The sequence below is a fragment of the Poecilia reticulata genome, chromosome 21 (genome assembly GCF_904066995.2).
Source record: "Poecilia reticulata chromosome 21, P_reticulata-male-v2, whole genome shotgun sequence".
NCBI classification, from domain to species: domain Eukaryota; kingdom Metazoa; phylum Chordata; class Actinopteri; order Cyprinodontiformes; family Poeciliidae; genus Poecilia; species Poecilia reticulata.
The window spans coordinates 16411669-16429929 of record NC_088850.1 but is presented as its reverse complement, the minus strand read 5'-3'; the positions used below and the strand labels follow the sequence as shown (position 1 = coordinate 16429929).

The 18261-nt window shown below is 38.4% G+C and overlaps 1 protein-coding gene across 5 annotated transcripts in view; it reads right to left on the bottom strand.

Annotated features, from left to right (window-relative positions):
- LOC103457909 (MAM domain-containing glycosylphosphatidylinositol anchor protein 2) overlaps nucleotides 1–18261 on the bottom strand; it is a 198949-nt gene that overhangs the window by 89747 nt on the left and 90941 nt on the right. For 3 of the 5 annotated variants that reach the window (XM_081602842.1, XM_081602843.1, XM_081602844.1), the window contains 3 exons: nucleotides 8793–8988; nucleotides 4512–4648; nucleotides 3738–4007 (listed from right to left, as the gene is read on the bottom strand). In XM_081602842.1, coding sequence (XP_081458968.1) covers nucleotides 3738–4007; nucleotides 4512–4648; nucleotides 8793–8988 — 603 coding nt within the window. Of the gene's footprint in view, nucleotides 1–3737; nucleotides 4008–4511; nucleotides 4649–8791; nucleotides 8989–18261 lie in introns of all 5 variants that reach the window. The other 2 variants (XM_008398385.3, XM_008398387.3) reach the window with 1 other exon arrangement.

Sequence of the window (18261 nt, the reverse complement as noted above, 5' to 3'; positions counted from 1 at the left end):
CTTAGTGATGCCAAAAATCCCCCTTTTTTGACAGCTCTTGGTTTGTTTGTTTCTAATAGGTAACCCACCTGACAGTAGAATAAGAGTCTGATTTCTTAATGACTTTTATGGAGCTCAGTGCATTTTCACTTCGACATCAAAAACTACTTTCCAGAGAGGTTTCTGTATGCATTGTCATCTCACTACACCCCTAAGTGACTCAGCTGTCAATGTCACAACAAAAAGTAACGATTCATCGATGTGTGAGAAAATGTCCCCAATTTATGTTTTCTTTTTACTGATCCTTAATTGCCTTCGACACGTATCGATTAACTGTGTCATTTCAGTATCGCCTCCCCTCCCATCTCCGCTCACTTTAGTTTGCTTCCCTCTCCGCTTTCCTTTGAGATACGTAATGACTTATTGATTTGGAAATACGTAGGACACGATATATTGCAGCTCGTTAATTCATCTCTCCGCCTCCCGCGGCACGTTTTTGACATTTAGTTTGACTTTTCGCGCCGAACTGCTCAGCAAAACTGAAGTTGCAGAACGCTTTCGCTTTTAGATTGTGCAAGGTTAACATCGCGATGATCAATCAGGAATGCTTGTACCTTGATTTTGCAGTTATGTAATCCAGGGAGACATAAGGGAGCCAATATTATATTAATGAAGCCAAATGCTAGCGAAAGGGATCCTTGTTTTTCCTTAAAGCGGCACATGAAAAAAAAATAAAAAAATAAAAATCAGCGCTTGCTTCCTGCTTATCCTGCTAGACTCTTAGTCAATTGGAATAATGCATATCAGGCCTGTTTAATGTTTCACAGTTTCAACGCTCCAACAGCTTTTATTCAGATCTGTCAAATCAGCAAGTGCATATTCAAAAGTCATATATATTTCAAGTTGCTGTGATTTTTTGATGATATTCAACCGGATGCCGTACGAGTGCCATTTTCAGCTCCGGATGTGGGATATTTATTGCAGCGATTGCCACCAGTCAGCGCGCTCTGACTTATTTGCTCCCATGTGACACCTGACATCTTCTCTTTGATATAAGCCGCTCAGTTCTTAAGTCCTCGGCTGTGCGGGCACTTTCACAATACTGAGAGGGAGTTTATCTGTGGGTGGGTTGAGGGGGTGAGAGGAGGGTGTCGGGAATGATTTGTGAGGGATTTGATTTTCATCCTTCTCACTATATGGCTGCATAAATAAAAGCCTGCAAACAGGCTGAGCACAGTGGCGACCTGATGATGGAGCTGTAGCATAATGTCTGCGGTGACTGGAGAAAGTGGCGTGAAACTTCCATTTGTGAGCTTGTCTGCCGAGTTGCGATTTGAATAAGCTCATCTGGGTGCGTGAGATTCTCTCTAGAAAGTTAAAACGCTGAACAAAACACGTCTTTTGCCTTAAGGTTCCAGGCTTTAATGATATTTTCTTTGTAGGGTTTCTAGAAATTAATGCATCTCTCGATTCATCTTTTGCACAATGGGAAATAAACACCCAGTCACACACACTTTTCTCTCAAGCTTAAAGTGTCTTGTAGCCCTAAAACCTTTTCTCATTTTGACAATATATTTTATTAGGATTTTACTGTAGGAGCGTAATTGCAAAGTGGAAGCAAAACATGTTTTTGTTTTACTTTTAAAACAGCAAAGTGACACGCATCTGTATTCTCTCCCTCAGAGTAAATATTGTGTAGAACCACCTGTCTTTGCAACTATACGTCTTTTAGTGTAAGTTTATAAAGGTTTTGCACATCTACAGAACTACATTTTTGCCAATTCTTCATTGAAAAATGGCAGGTATTTGGATTGGATGTAGCGCCTCTGTAAATAGCCATTTTCAAGTCTTTTCAATTAGATTTAAGCTTAAAAGACCATTTTGTTATCGGTGTGGCTGCTTGATTAGGTTCGCTCTCCTGCTGGGGGCGTGAATCTCTTGCACTCTAGTTCTTTAGAGCCTCCAACAGGTTTTCCTTAATGGCTGTCCCTGAGTTTCATTAATCTTCCCATCAGCTCTGACCAGCTTTCTTGTCCCAGTTGAAGAACAACGTCACCACAGCATGATGCAGCCATGACTAATGAATGCTAACACACCTTTGAGGCCTTCACAGAGCAGCTGTATTTACACAGAGTATAAATTACACACAGGTGGACTCTGTTTACTAATTAGGAAGCTGCTGAAGACTATTAATAAAAATGCACACCACATTTTCAAATATAAAACTGCTTGAAAACCACATACATCATACTCTGTCGATCTATCACGTAGAATCCCAAATAAAATACATCATTTTTGTTTTTTTGTAGCGGGACAGTTATAGATGTATGGCTACTTTTGCAATGCTGCTGTTGTAGCTCGAAAGCCTATTACTTTGTGTGATTCGTTGTAAGATTGTGTGCAGTTTGCATGGCAAAAGTTTCATGGATTGTTGTTAACATGAAGTGCCAGGCTCAATAATCTGTAAACTGTCACAATAATAAACAGCTGCTTCTCCAGAAACAATCGCTGTTTCGGTAATGAGCGATAGGCAGGATCTTCTGCTGCTGATGTCATTCAGGTGGAGGCAGCAGGAAAAATGTTTTTTTTTCTGATAATGACCAAGCAACCGCAAATGACCTTAGACCTGCTGTTTTCCAGTAAACTGGCACTTCAATCAGTGAATTTAATTAACAGGTTCATGCTTGTTGTGCTCTTCCATTCGACGACTCACCAGTAACTGAAGAAGTAATGAACACATGTAGCTGAAAGGAGATTTTTTACAAGAAGAAGTGCCGATAAAACTGTGATTGGAATAAAATACAAGGAACAAATGGATATGTTACAGACGTCACAATGATGTGCTCTTTTTACCTTACATTTGGTGAGGTAATTGTATACAATTTTCTCCAGCAAGATTATACATCTTAATTTTTTCCCCTTTCTTTGTTGTTAGGTTACCTTTCTGTAAAACACTATACTGTAAGAGTCTGGTTTTGCAGAAAGATCAGTGGTCTTTCTGTTTTTTGTTGACTTACTGCAGAAAAATGAAAGAAAAAAAATCATAACACACATACTTATTTTTGTAAACAATTATTTTCTAGCTTCCCAGCTACAAGAATTTCTAGCAGAACTTCTAAATTAATGTAATTCATAAAATTTGGAATGTTAAATTGTATCGTTGTACTATTTTCCTAATTAGTACAAAATTAAAAACCATTTTTCTATTTATTTTACCCTGCAGACATTCTGAAGAGATAATAGTTTACATTCCACTCTCCCTGGGGTGCCGTGCAGAAGCCTTGACTAAACCCATGACTTTCAGATATTGTTAATTTACTGGAGAGATCATTTTAGTCCTAAAAATACTTCCTTGATTCTTCACTTGTTCACATCTACAAAGTACAAAGAATTAGGGGTGTCTTAATACTTTTGCACACAGAAAAACGGATAAATGTATGGCTTTACAATAAAAATATTCAACCAATAAGTTACTTCACTGTAATTTTACTTTACTAGCAAAGTGTACTAGCAAAGAGTGCTGTCTAATGGTAAATCATATAAACAATGATATTTAAATCATGATCTTATAGCCAAATCGCACAAACTTTGCTCTATGTTGATCGTTTTTGCAACTACTAAACAGGCATGAACGACTTATAGCATTATTATTCCGTTTCATGTTTGATGTCCTAATCCGCAGCAACAAACCATTTTGCTTAATGGCTTAGTCGTGCATTCAACACTGAATATTCCGATAGACGGTCGTGCTTTCCTACCTCGCACCACAATGGTGGTGGACTTCTTGGCCGGGTTTCCCACGTTGTTGCTGGCCACGCAGCTGTAAACCCCGGCTTCGTCCGAGGTGATGGCGGGCAGTGTGAGCGTGCCCCCCTTCACTACGCTTCTCTGCGGCAGGCTGTCGTTGCTGCTGACCCAGGTGAGGATGGGGGGCGGTTCTCCTCCTGTGGTGATGCAGACCAGCGACACGGTCTGGCCAGGATTAACCACGATTGGATCTTCCACCAGAAGTTTGATAGATGGAGAAGCTGCGGAAAGAGTACAGTCTCATGTCTACAGGTAGCAATGCATTCATGGAAAGATTTTTTATTTAAGGCTTTTTGAAAAGGCCATAAATCAGAGAAATCAGCATTTCACATTAACTAGACGTTTATGTTCAAACATAAGAAAGATTTTTCTGATCAGATGTCAGTATTTTCTACACAATGGCAATAATTTTCAATGAATCATTCAGACTGTGGGAAAGTGAGAGAGAGCAAAACTTTTATAAGATAACAGAAGGTGCATATATACATAAAATAATAAGTAGTATGCAAAAATTACACATCCATGTGTTTAGTTGACTTTATTTGGACATAGGAAAACGTGAAAACATAACAGTTAAGGAAAAGATGCATGAAGTTTACAGGAAATTAACTAAAGCTATTAAAACAGATCTAATCTAAAAGACTTTAAAAGCAATCAACTAACAATAAATGAGGTGACAGACAGACATAGAAATATTTAACTAAAAGAATAAACTTGTTTTCTACCTGTCTTATTGGTGAGTCCGAAGATAACGCTGCGGTCAGGAATCCCACACACATTTCGGACAGAGGCGATGCAGCTGTAGTTGGCGTAATCTTGAGGACGCAAGTTCTTCAGCTTCAGAATCTTTGTTTCCCCCTGCAGCTCAGACCAAACCAACACTGGTATGCAAATATGTGCAAAAGCATCATCTTGATTAAAAGCAAGAATGCTGCAATAGATCTGGGGAGGCTATGAAAAAGGCCTAACAGCTCCAGAGTAAGGTCAGCGACATGAATATTTATAAAGCGTTAACAAAGACAAAGGAGGAGAGGAACAGAGAGCAGAATTCAAGCACATTACTGTTGCACTGAAATAGGAATGATGCGGACACTTTTTTTTTTCTAAACGAAGAAAGAAATTTGTCAGCTCGCCTGGTACCAGCGAGAGGATTACTCCACAGAAAAGGCTCCTGCAGTATTTTCACAGCGGAGCTACAGAAATATGGACGGGCTCAATAGGGGATCTCTCCACAGAAATGGCTATCTCATTCAGAATATGTGTTTGATTCCAACTGGGCCTGTCAGCCACAAGCCTCGCCCTAAAGGTTAGGATGAGGATGTAAAACCTTTGATCTGGCTGTCTCCAGCGTGTGGGTGAAAGGACGGAGAGAGGATTAAAACATGACTCAGACACATGCTGCAGCGGCCCAGAAAATATGGCAATCACCAGTGTCTTTTAGACCCTTTCACATGCAAAGAAACCCAAGGGTGACTTAATTGTGTCGCATTAGCTACGGACCTCACATTCCATACCCTTTCTCTTACCGCCACCTTCCTCTGCTTTGAAGCAGATGTATGTCAGGGGATGAGGGAGGCAGTAATGTAGAAATGGTTAAGGTGGAAATGAAAGGCAGAGAGAGGAAGTTGCAGGGAAGGAAATTTTCTAAGGGCCAAATAGATAAATAAATAGAAACACAAAGTCATTTTTCCAAAAGCGGACTTGTAAAATGGGATGTTCAAGTTGATGGGAAGTCTGAGCACTATGGGAACAAAATGGCTCCATCGCAGTGGAAAGAAATCACGGGGGCACTTCAGTGTTGAGTTCTGTGAAAATGTTCCAGTCTGTTTTCATTTCGGTGCTTTAGTTGAATTTGAGCTAGATTTAAATCCAGTCAAAACGTTTTTTCAAGCAATAAAAACAAGGAAGACTGGTACAACAGTATTGAAGGGGTGAATTGGGATTTAAGAAAGGGGAATAAAGAGTGTGTTCCAATTATTAGGGGAACATACTTCTGAGTCTCCTTGGGAAAGCTCATCTGGGGTCTCGAGAGAGGAGGTTGATTGTCGGACATTGGATCCAGGAGGAGCGATGTGGCTTTTGTCCTGGCCATTGGCAGTGGACATGATCTTTATGGGAGTATGCTTCTGGCCATAAGTTTTGAAATTTTGATTTTCAGACAATGCTTTGTTAGGTCTGTGCTGAAAAAAATTGTTTAAAATCTTAAGACCCACATCAGCTGATGTTGAGCTGAGATGAAGTTCTACTTTCTTTAGTTTCTTAGAAAATGTTGCTAGGACTTCACAGCTCAGGCAGAAAAGTAGGAAAGTTCTTGTAGGATCAATTATTTTCCACATCATGGAAATCACGCAGTATATATATATTTTTGTTGCCACATAGTACATGCAAAAGTAAACATTAAGTGATAAGTGAGTTATAATGAAGCTGTTCACTGAAAATTAATTTTTGGAACTTTGGTAAAAACTGATAAAGAAAACGGCATCTTTGACGTTGGATCTTTACCAGCTACGTCGGTCTTGAACTTTTTAACAGTATGTGCAAACATATTTAAGAAATCCAGAATATGTGATGTCAATGCATTCAAAAATGAGTGAATAAGAAAGGAAATAACAAAGTAGAGGGTTTCTTCAGCAAACTTTCAGCTGTGGGCCAAAGTTTTATTATATAAACTAGTTCTCTGTAGTGAATTTAAAATGCAATATTTGCATGTTTCTAACATTTTTGGAAGTCGAACACATGTGCAACGTTGAGGATAACGCAAAGCAAACGAAAGAATAGTTGAAGGTAAGAGTTGCAAAAATAAACTTTACAGGAAATCTGCTTTCCTGGGTCCCGCATATGGCTGAAAACATTTATATGAGCAAATTACTTGGAGTTTGGTCCGGTCATATTTGGAGCTGGTCTCACAAACTCCTAATCTCTGGGTTTTAGGTTGTGCTCCAATTTCCAGACCCCATTAGGGTTCTAATAGAGGGCAATAGGAAGGATGGTGCGCAGATGGGATGAGTGTTATTTGAGGCCCAGTAGTGCAGCGTTTTCATTCTGCTTCACTTACTCTATTAGTTAACACCCATCTTTCTTCATTTCATCCAAACATAATTTTCACTTCCTTTTCCTCCCTCTTTATTTCCTAAGCCTCTTTTCCGCTCCATTTTTTTTTGTGCAGATTCATATTCTCACTAATGCAGACTTCCAAGTACGTATCAAATCACATTTAACTCAATCTATTGAAAAACAACAATACCTTCACAAGTGATGGAACAATCTCACTCAGCTCTTTGTCGACTGCAGAAAATCCTTTTTGGAACAAAAGCTTTTCTGTTTCAGACTGCATAGAAAATCCACTTGCTCAACCACTTGTGATGGAAACCCACCTCACAAATATGCATGTAAACTATAAAATCAGGCTTTGCTTTTCAGAAGGTTCATTAAGGCAAGTTCTGCTGTCCTGTCTGGGAGGTTAGTCGGGCATGAGGTAGACAGATGAAAGGGGAAAAACTACAATTACGCCGTTTTCCTAATCTGTGAGATATTCTGTTGATTTGATAGTTATGAACGAAGACTTGCCCAGAAGTGTAGTGACAATGCAGATTATTGGTCTATGCTTATGATACGATGTTCATAAACTATTTATTCTTAGCCTTTCCTTTATATCCAAGTTGTCTGTTCAATTGGATTGAAATTTCATAGCAAGTAATAATCATAGAAGCCTCTGAAATCACTTTGTTATGAACAGACCTTATTCTAATGTCTGTGTTTACTGGCACAATCTATAAATGTGCTGTAAACACAATATTTTATTTCACATTTGTCTTTTGTGAGCGAAGGAATCAATAACCGCAATGCTTTATGAGCACATAAAGTATCTGCCACAAACACTCTTTCTTGAAAACAGAGATGAATTTCACAGGACCGACAAAAGCTGGAAAAAAAAAAAAAAACATAACACTATTTTTTTACCATTAGTTACTTCAGCTGTAATAAAAAATGTCTTAATACTAACATGTGCCTTGGTAAGCATCCAAAATTGGCTTTAAAGCAGCAGTTATCTTTAGAAATTGTTATCCATGTTGACAAAGTATCATTTCTTTCTGCCTGTCAAAATTATTTTTAGTATATTGCTATTTTTTGAGAATAAATACTAGAAAGTACACCCGATTTGTCATGTTATCCATTTAATTTTAGCCAGCTACAGATACAAGTCCAAATAAATAAATTTTATATACACTCAATATATGCTTTTTTTTATTCTGCAATATAAAACAGGTCTTAATGAGCTGAAATTATTCCTCAGCAGTGAGGTTATCTCGACTCCTTGACATCCTGTGGGGGAACATAAGGAACCTTAAGTTCCAAAAAAACAAGATACATCATATTTTTATTCATGTTTCCAGTTTTTTTTTTTAAAGAAATATTTTTTGAGCTTGAAAATCCTTTTTATCAGAAACAATGCGACTGCGACTGCCAAAAATCCTGAAATTCAAGGGTTGGAAATGCTGTTAAAATGTCAAATGCTGCCAGCGTGGCATAATAACTAGAATGTACGAAACAGAAGTCTAAAAACAGAAAGCTGTTATGCACTTGGGGACAAAACACCATCCGAAACCGCGGAAAAGCCTCTGGCAGTTTGTGGTTTCTTCCCACACTACGCGCTACATATTGTACAAAGAGGAGCTTTGGGCAGAAAACATTACTAAGGACAAAGCTGCAAAAACAACTTATATTACAAAAGCTTACTAAGGAACAATGTACCTAATCATGGTCACTGTGATGGGTTGGAATAATAGAATAGACCAAAAATATTAAAAAGCAGGAGAATAAAAGTGCTTAGCTTGACTATCTAGTTCCAACCATAGGTAAGCAAGGATTACAAAACTACTCATAACTTTAATTAAAAGCAAGTTAAAAAATAAAGGAAAAAGCCAAGGTTAGAAAAATCTAAAATCTTAACAGTGGTCCTTCTGAAATTAGCTTTAATTTAAGACAAACCTTCCCTCTGTCTTACCTGTGTGAAAAACGGCTCATAAATCTCCACACCCTTGTCGGATCCCTGCGTCAAAACCTCCCTCCCACGATGCCAGCTGTAGCGGACGGGCGGGTTGGAGTTGGCCACACAGCGCAGGAACACAGTCCTCTCGTAGTAGAACTGCTCCTTTGCTTCTCCTATACTCTGGTGAACCGTAATCACCGGGTTATCGAGGTCTGTTGGAAGAGCAGACACACAGCAGAGAAAGCATTTAATAAAGGCTTATCTTTGAGCTGTGGGAGTTTATTTATTACATTAACACAGAAAATGTAGACATGAAAAGATGAGGACCAATTTGTTTAAGAAGTGTAAAGGCCTTAAAGCAAATAATTATTTGGGCATAATAAATGTAATCAGCAAAGTCTTGGGTTCTTTTAATGTCTCTCCTCAGTTCAAATGTTTTCTGTAGGATTTTGGTCTGTAAACTGATATGTCCATGGAAGAACTTTTAATTTGTATCTGGTAGAGTATTTCTGTGCGGATGCATGATTTAGATCATAACCGATGGAAGCAGCATAATTCAAAAGCATTGGTATTTCAAAGAGTCAATGATGCCACGCACTCAACAGGCCTACAGCATCACAGATACTCTGCCATACTTAGAAGTGAGCACAAGGTGCCTTTCCACGTATTTAAGCTTTGCTTCATGTCAGATCCAGCCGGAGTGTTTGCTGGTGAAAATGTTTCTGGCCAGGTCTGGCAGCAGTAATAGACTGTTCAGCTACAAATTGTTTCTAGCATCAGTAAATACAACCACAACGCCTCACAAGCAGAGCTCTTGGATTGCCGTTTAAGGCCGAGCAACAAGGATCAGAACTTCCATCACATTACGAGAGACGGCTATCAGCATGCACTTTGGGGTCGATATGAAAAAGAAGGTGAGAGGCCCCACTACTTAAACTACTTAAGTCAATAGGATGCAGCCCAAGGGCACATTGACTGCTCAGTCAAATCGAGCTGCTTGCGTGCTCCAAGTTGCACTCCATTTTGAGCTTTAAACAAAGCAGAGGATGACAAACACTGCAGAGAAAATGATGTTTGATGTCCATCACTTCAAAGAGCCCTGTTTGGCTGGCCTCAGCTCTGATTTAGAAACTCTGTGATTTGACACATCCATCCAATTCCCGACAGATTTCAGAGGAAGTTTTACCCGAATGCGAGACAGTTGGTTATTTGAGAAAGCGCTTGTGGTTGATTAAATGGATTCAAAGTTAATCATCTTACCCAGCTATCGCATTAAGCCTTGGCAAATGGTGTTCATCATAGCCGTGCTGTCTTTTAGCATGCTAATACTCCGTCTTTTAGATTACGTCCATTTGCATGCTCAAAGAACGGGGAGGGGGGGTTGCTTCCCTTTCATCTCCGTCCGAGATGCAATCAGTTTTTAAACACGAGCAAAAAGGCAATAAAGGAAGAGGATGAAAGAAGCTAATGCAAGTTATCCCTCATGCTAAAATTCTAACTGATAAAGCCTGACCTTTTGCATATGAAGGGAAAAAGGATTGAGTGCATTAATGAGTGTGTTAGTGTTTCAGCTGCAGAGCAACAAGGTGGATGATTGGACTTGTGGGTGAATATGCATGTGGGAGAGCTTACAGTAAATGAATACACACATCTTTAATCATTATCTGTCTCCAAAGGGGGGAGGAAAAAAAAACTATGCACATACCTCCGGTATTATTAATAGTTAAATTCATTGCTTTTAATTCAGAGGCTTTGCCCCATGCCTGGATTTGCTGGGATCAGGTCCTAATCAAGGCGCCTGTGGGCCGTGATGCTCAGCATCCAGCCTTGGCGCTACAGCCAGGAGAATGCTGATTCCTCAGTTTCATTAAAGGCATGTTCTGCCCTACAGCCCCTTAATCAAAATCTAGCTGCGTTCAATACTTCATCCAGGATCCATTACAGTGTCTCAGGTAAGAGCAATTACCTTTAGGGGGGGAGGGGAGGAAAACCCGAGGAGTGACAACACGGGGGAGAAGACGGAGCAATCGCAGGACCATTCCAGATGAGCAGATCGCTCTAAGTAAATACACTGATTCATTATAGCGAGGCGGGAAAGAGTATGAATCCTACATTTTATCAGCGACTCCACCCGCCTCCTGCCCCATCTGTTTCCAGCATCAAACAGTCAATTTACCAACTGTGGCAGAAACGGAGTGATTCATTGACAGCCCTATCTACCTTGGGATACGCGTGTCTTTGAACGCTGGACAGATACTAGGTTGCAGTGACAAGAGTGAAAGCATGTTCCCCTGTTAGCGTGCGTCTTGGGTAAGGAGCAGTTTGAGCTATTAATAGGGCCGAAATTATATGCAGGGAGGAAGTGGATGCTAGAAGCGTGGAGATAAATATGGAAATATGGAAATGTACAAGCTGGATTAAAATTTGATGAATTTTAAACAAAATTCCACCTCCAACATCAGTCTCTCTCCTGTAAGGAGGCTGTGCGTGTACGTGTGTCACTCTTGTGCAATTAGCTTCTTAAGTCACGCTTGACTGATTGTGAGGCTTAAATCCCTGAGCCCAGAGGAAAACTGTGTTGTACGGGCTGCCTGTGCCAGAGTTGTTAGGGTTTGTAATTGCAGGTTTATGGCTTCACAGGCCGGTAAATCTTCCCATGTACGGCTAAACGCTCCAGTGCACTAACCGTTGCATCACTCCTGCTCACCTCTACCAACCATGACAAGTCTCAAATCTCTGAATTCCTCTGATATGAAAACACGGGGGAAGGAGGGGGAAGGGCAGCATGATACACAGACGTGCAAACGCTCGATGCGACGCTTGTGTGACTCATGGGTGGTCTCGCAAGGCAGGCGCACAAAGAAAGCCGGAGTTCTCAGTTTATCACCAATCATTTCCCTCTCCAATGTGAGAAATCCTTTAAACAAAGCCTGAAGATGATGATACTCCCATCTGATTAGCAGAACTACTTTAGAAGTGTACTAAAGTGTACCAAAGCATTTGTCGGACAAATAGATGAAGGTGATTGGATGAAAGACTAAAGAAGGCACTTCATTATCACATCAAACCAAAGCTCAATCCTTTCATGCCCCCCTTTGCAAAAAAAAAAAAACAGCACCTGTGTGAAAACTTGTGCATACTCCACTCCACCGTGAATCCAGAGACCTCTGAGGCTGTCCCTCCCAGAGCGAGTTTGCCTATATTTTCTTGACTTTGATGTCTTTCACCCTCTGCACCTGACGTGATGAAGTCACCGTGGAAAAAATACCCATCATGCTGTCAGCAGTGAGCGACAGAATCATGCCTCTAATTTCACCTAATGACTGTCCTGGGGGTGGGGTGGGGTGCGGGGGTTGCTGCTGACCTGAATGACATTTGTGTCTTTCATGAGCAGAAACAGTGCCATTATGTCACTGACAAGCAAATTGCTTTCATTTTCTGCCAAGGGCAAAAAAAGGAATAGAAGGAGGTCAAGATACAAAACTAACAGAAAAACTTTGCAGTTAAGTCCAAAATAATGCATACCCCTGGCAGGTGTTTTAATGTGAACCACATGTACAAGTTCAAGACCTGCTTTATCCATTAATGTTGTCCTAAATGTATTGTTTGTTTGCTAGTTGTTTTATTCTAGTGCTTACTTTGGCTCTATATCTGATTAATCCAGCAAATAGCACTAATTATCACAAATACCCATATGAAATGAAGCAGCCGTCAGCCACATTATTGTTCTTTTGCATCTTATTTAATTTGTCTTCTCCATAAGTCTCCTGCTGTTGGAGGAGACTTCAGACCTCGAGTGGAGAGAAAAAGGACCCTACTGAGTAAATAAGAAGCCATGATTCTTAAAAAATAAAACTAGAACCAATGATTTAGTCTCAGCAGTTGCACTTCATAACTTATATAAAGTACCTGAAAACCTAGTGAAAAGGTGGAACAGTATCAAAGGTGGAACGTTAATCAAACTTAATTTTTTTCCCATGCTTTTAAATCACAGCCGGGGAAATGAAAGAGGTCCAAGCTCTGGCTGGTGGAATAATATCCACCAATTTTTAATTATTAAAGCCTGCACGTTTTGTTGCAAAGGAGCATTATCCACATAAACACACACATTTCTTTCAATTTAAAAATGGTGCATGATATAAAGTCTTGGGAATGTTATGTGTAAGACTTGATTTGAATTATATATTTGCACACAAGCAATTATTCCTCGTCTATGATTAAGTATCAACAGTAGATTGCAAAGATTAAAACTAAAACTACAAATCGTCCATTCTGAGGTTTACCATATTCCACCACAAAACCAAAACAATTATCTCCCAGCTAATACCATTTTCTGAGCCACAATTTGATGCTGTTGATCTGATTTGGTCTTTATTTCTGCAGTGGAAATAACTGGGGGTGAAAGTAGGATATTGAAAACTGAAACGTTCTTTAAGTGGAAACATCTTCAGTTTGACACTTCCTGTTTGGCTGAAATGATCATTGATGACTAGAGAAATTAAAGTCAGCCATTATTTTAGTTATACTACATCCTGGAATAATAAAAAAAGGTTGAAGTAATATATATATATATATATATATAAATATCAATCTGAAAACCATCTTATACTGATAGAAATGTTAAGATCTTTCTGAGGGGGAACTGCAGTGAACTTTCCCCATCCAAACACAAGTATGAACAGAAACCGTTAGCAATCCTGCTAATTTCCAACCTAACATCTCATAATCCCAGCACAGGTGAGATACAAAAAGTAAAGCCTGACCTAAAAATGAAACAAAAACATTAGGCGGTCTCTCAATTAACGAAAAGGGTGAAGGTCAAACTGCTGAAAAACTGAAAGAATCAGAGCTGACCGGTCACTTTCCCTGTTAAATACAGAAAAAGTAATGTCCTTGTCTGGTAGAGTTTTGACATCATCCACATTTCTTACATGTGCGCAGGAACTCCCCAGCTAAAACCAGATGATGTTGATGTATTAGCATGCTGTTTTACAGTGTTATTTCTATAATTCTGTAATGGATACATGGCACAGCACCATAAATGAAAGCTAGTAATGCTTGAAATAGGCCAAATTACATGGATTACTTATACAACATCAAAGATGAAAAGAAATTAATAGATTATGTTTACCGCTCAACAACTATCATTTTAATATACTACTGCAGTTAATCAATCGTCAAAAATGTTGTGCAATTTGTTGTTCAAAAGCCATGCCTAGCATCTGTATTGAGTGTTACAATGAAACAAATTAACCATTATCTTTTTTCAAATCTCTATCCAGGCAGTATTTCACAGGATCTGATAACAGTTTGATAACAACCTGAGACCTGCTCTGGGTGCTGATTGGCTAATTGTTTGTTTTGTGCTGCTCTCGCCGAATTAATTCTGCTTTTTAATCAAGGCACCTTTGCTTCGCGTCCCAATCTGTGACAATTCAGTCAACTTGGTAGAGTGGATTGGTTTTAGGTTGGAGAATATTCAATGTATTTTGCTTTTTAGCAAAATGCACTCCATGTAAAATCCAACTGTACAGAGCAAATAGGCACCATTATATGTGAATAGATAATGAAGTTGTCTCTGCTTCCCGAAGGCTTTCAGGATTTACTAAAAACACTGGAAAATATTTCATATAAAATGTATAACGACCATTTAGTAGTAGCATCCTCCCACAAAATAACTGTACTGCAGCTGTGGAGTGTCTGCTACATTAGTATAATACCTGCATGATTAGTAAGACCAGTTTTAACTTTATCGCAACCTGTGTTATCGTTTCCCCAATACAAATATATATTTATTCTTTAACTTAACAAGGAAAAAAATATTTAAAAAATTGAGAGTTTGAGAAATGTTTGTGAAAAGTTGCAGTGTTCTTTTCATATGTTCTGATTTCTAACTTCTCAAAATAGAGATCAAATTCTTCAGTGGATTTTCTTTCTTTTTTTTTCCTTCAAAGTTTCTTCAGAGGCTGACAGCGAGAATATCATTAAAGTGCTATTTACATTTGAGGAAGAATTTACGTACAGCGAGTGAGTGGGTGGGTGTAATTTGAAGTAGGCAGCAGACAGATTTTTCTTGAAAGAACTTCGCCTCAGAAGCTTTAATTTAGCTGAAGGCAATTCCAAGAACAGACAGACTTTTCCCCATAAAGCAAAGCTGTTGGCTGCAATCGTCTACGAAAGCCCATCAGACACAATTGTGTTCAATTGTAAACCAAAAGAATATATATATATATATATTGGTATTTAGATAGCAAATGTAACACTTAATGTTCTTTTTTTGCAGGGTAAAATGTTAATAAGCCATAATTAATATATTTTTAACACCCATCCTTTCACATTTCTGTTGGAATACATGAATCCTACATATGATTTACTGTCGGGACATTTGCTTTCTTTCCATCTCTCATACCTTTGGCAACAGTGACCTCTATCTCATGGCCACGCTACACAATAACTCCCTTCTGCTGGCTGGATCTACTTAGTGTCAAGCTCTGGCTTCACAGCAGAGTGTGACTACGGTGGAGGATGGATGTCTGCAATATGTCCTCTCTGACGAAGCTGCCTGTGTGGCAGAGATATCACAGCAAACTGAATATCATTCTTGAGCCCAGGAGCTGAGAGGAAGCGTCTTTATATAGCGCTGAAGAAGATGAGAGAAAAAGCCGGAACCTTCATCACAGACACCGTGTGACATTCAAATGAGAGAGGATAAGAGATTTTGTTTTGTTGAGATAATTGGGTACACTGGTAAATGAGAGTGAATGCCATTATTAAATGTTATCATGTTTAGAAATGTTGCACAAATAAGAGTTATTGATATCTTGGTTAAAAATAATTGTTCATTCGATTGTCATCAAAGACTTTCAAACGTAAACTCTGTCAAAACGTTGTGTTTTTTCTAATGTGCGAAATGGAACCATGATAAATACTTTTAAACATTTTCCACATATTATATGACATATGCACATATTCTGTGCAGTTCACTTGAAATCAAACAAATTGCACTAAAGTAAAAGTGATACGTGAAAACCTCTAAATTTATTTATTATTTATTTATCACCTTTTACTTCAGTCATGTATAGTTCATATCTTCCATTGTAGTGAATTTGATTAACCTGAAATATAACTCAGTTGCCCTCATAGTTGTTTCCTTGGCCATTTTTTGCTCATTTGCTTCTTTTAGCTAAAGCCAGTTTGCAGAAATTATACAAGATAATTTCACAGAAACTCAAGATTTTTTACATTCCCAAATAGACCGGGTATTTTAAAGGGAGTGTTTGCATTTTGGGAGCTAAGCTATAACAATGCCCTTAAGTTACTTTCTCATTTTGTAATCATTTAATGTGTTTGAATGCCTAATATATGCATGATCAAGGAATGTTAATAAAAAAAAATCCCTAAATTTCAATGTAAAATTGACAATTCTCAATATTTTAAGTCTACTTTTCACTTCAAAATTCAATTTGAACATTTTTTGGGGAAAAAAATGTGTCTTTAATTTACACACTTAGTCAAGCAAAGCTCTTACAACACTAAAGGACCTTTCTGAATGCTCAAATTAGTGAATTTTGGGAGTATTGTGTTTTCCCAGCATTTCTTTGTTGCCAAGTCAGAACTGACTTCAAGTTAGGTTTTCAAGTGTCATTTCATAGAATATTGTGAAATTACCTCTAATTGTGCACTTCTTTTGTTTTGCTTTTTATGTTTATTTTTCTCAGCACTTGTGTCATGTTAGTTGATTGCTGCTCACCGGTGTTCCATTAGCTGATTACCCCTGCCTGTGTAAATTTACTTTAGTTGTCATTTTTTTCAGCCCTCACAGGAACTTTTTTCTAAAGTAAATTACTTTAATAGCAGTCGTTTCCACGAGTCTCTAGCTATTCATCAACAATGGGTTTCAGAGCAAACTGATAGAGAATTGCTTGGAGTGTCTGGTGTTGTAACTCACAATAAACAATTTACATGCAAGATCAAATAAGATCTAAATCGATGCACATGCTGATCTCCAAGTCAGTTTATAGAACTTCCAGAGCCATGCTATGACTTAGCAAGATTTTGTTCAAATGTTGAATAAAGGAACACGATAGCAAACACAAGCCTTGCTAATGGTACTAAATAGGACAGTGGATTATTCTTACAACCAAGCCAACTGACTGATTCTGTATTTATCAACCATAGTAACATAAAATGTATATGTAGTCAGAATCCAACTGCAAACTTCAATGTGAAACCTGTATAACAGTAAATGGGGACCTCTGTCAATTTGTAAAAATGCTTTCAAGTGCTCCATAATTTCACACTTTTGGATTAATAAATAGGGTTAGCTTTGAATAAGTGGAATTCAGAAAAATAAAAAATGATAAATGATTGATGATTGAGGGGGATAGAAAATGAGAAAATAGTAAAACTGATTTCATAGGGTCTGAGTAACATTTTCATATTTTGTTGTTTTCACATGTTGATGTCCTTATAAGGAGCGTCGGGTTTGCACAGAATCTAATGCGAAGGTCAAACGGGCCTAAAAGCTGCTTCTCTAGTAAAAACAGGCACAGTAACACATTGAGCACCAATAAGTGTTGATATACTGCTTTGGATCAGAGGCATAAAAATCTCATATCTCCATATCAACATCTTAAAAAAATTTAACTTAATGCTGTTTTTTTTATTATTTTGACACATATTTCGATTCAAATGTATCCATATTTAGCCATTATACTCAAGATCTCTAGCACTAGCCATCATTTTGCTACATTTTAAGTTGTTCCTACTTGGGTGTAATATGAGCAAAATAAAAAAAGTATAAAACAATACAATCATTTATTTTCAAATACACATGAAAAACATACAAAGCACAAACATTCCTACTGTAGAATCCCAAAGATTATGCAATCAAATGTATAGTTACGACATGCATTTAAACACTGTTGATCTTCATACTATTGATTTAGAAGGAAAGGCAACCCATCAATAGAACATATTTATAATTAAAAATTTGTGGATAAAATACATGTCCCAGGCATTCACCATGAATGAACACCAACAGATAATCCACTAGAAATTCTGTGACTTTGGAAATGTCCACATCATAACATGTAACAAGAAAATCCGCAGGCGTATTAGCATCATGTCGGGCGAATGTATTACTCATTACATGCAGAATGCTGTAATATCTGCGGTTTTGAGCAGAGTTCAAATCTAATCATGCTAATAATCAGATCAGTTAGCGTGGGTGAAAACTGGATTTTAATAAGGGATAACAAAGCAGACCTTTCTAACAGAGGCTTTCCTGAATGCTCTTCTTCCTCTCTCTCCATGCCAAAAACATTAACCCAACTGGGCAGGTTGGGTGACGTCTCAGGAAGGCCAGCACACCACCGGTGCCATGTTTGCTGTTTGGCATGCCTTTTTGGAGCCGCGTAACGAGGGCTGAATTATTCATCAAGTATTTCTGCATTCCTGCATTTATTTGCAGTTGCATTTCTACT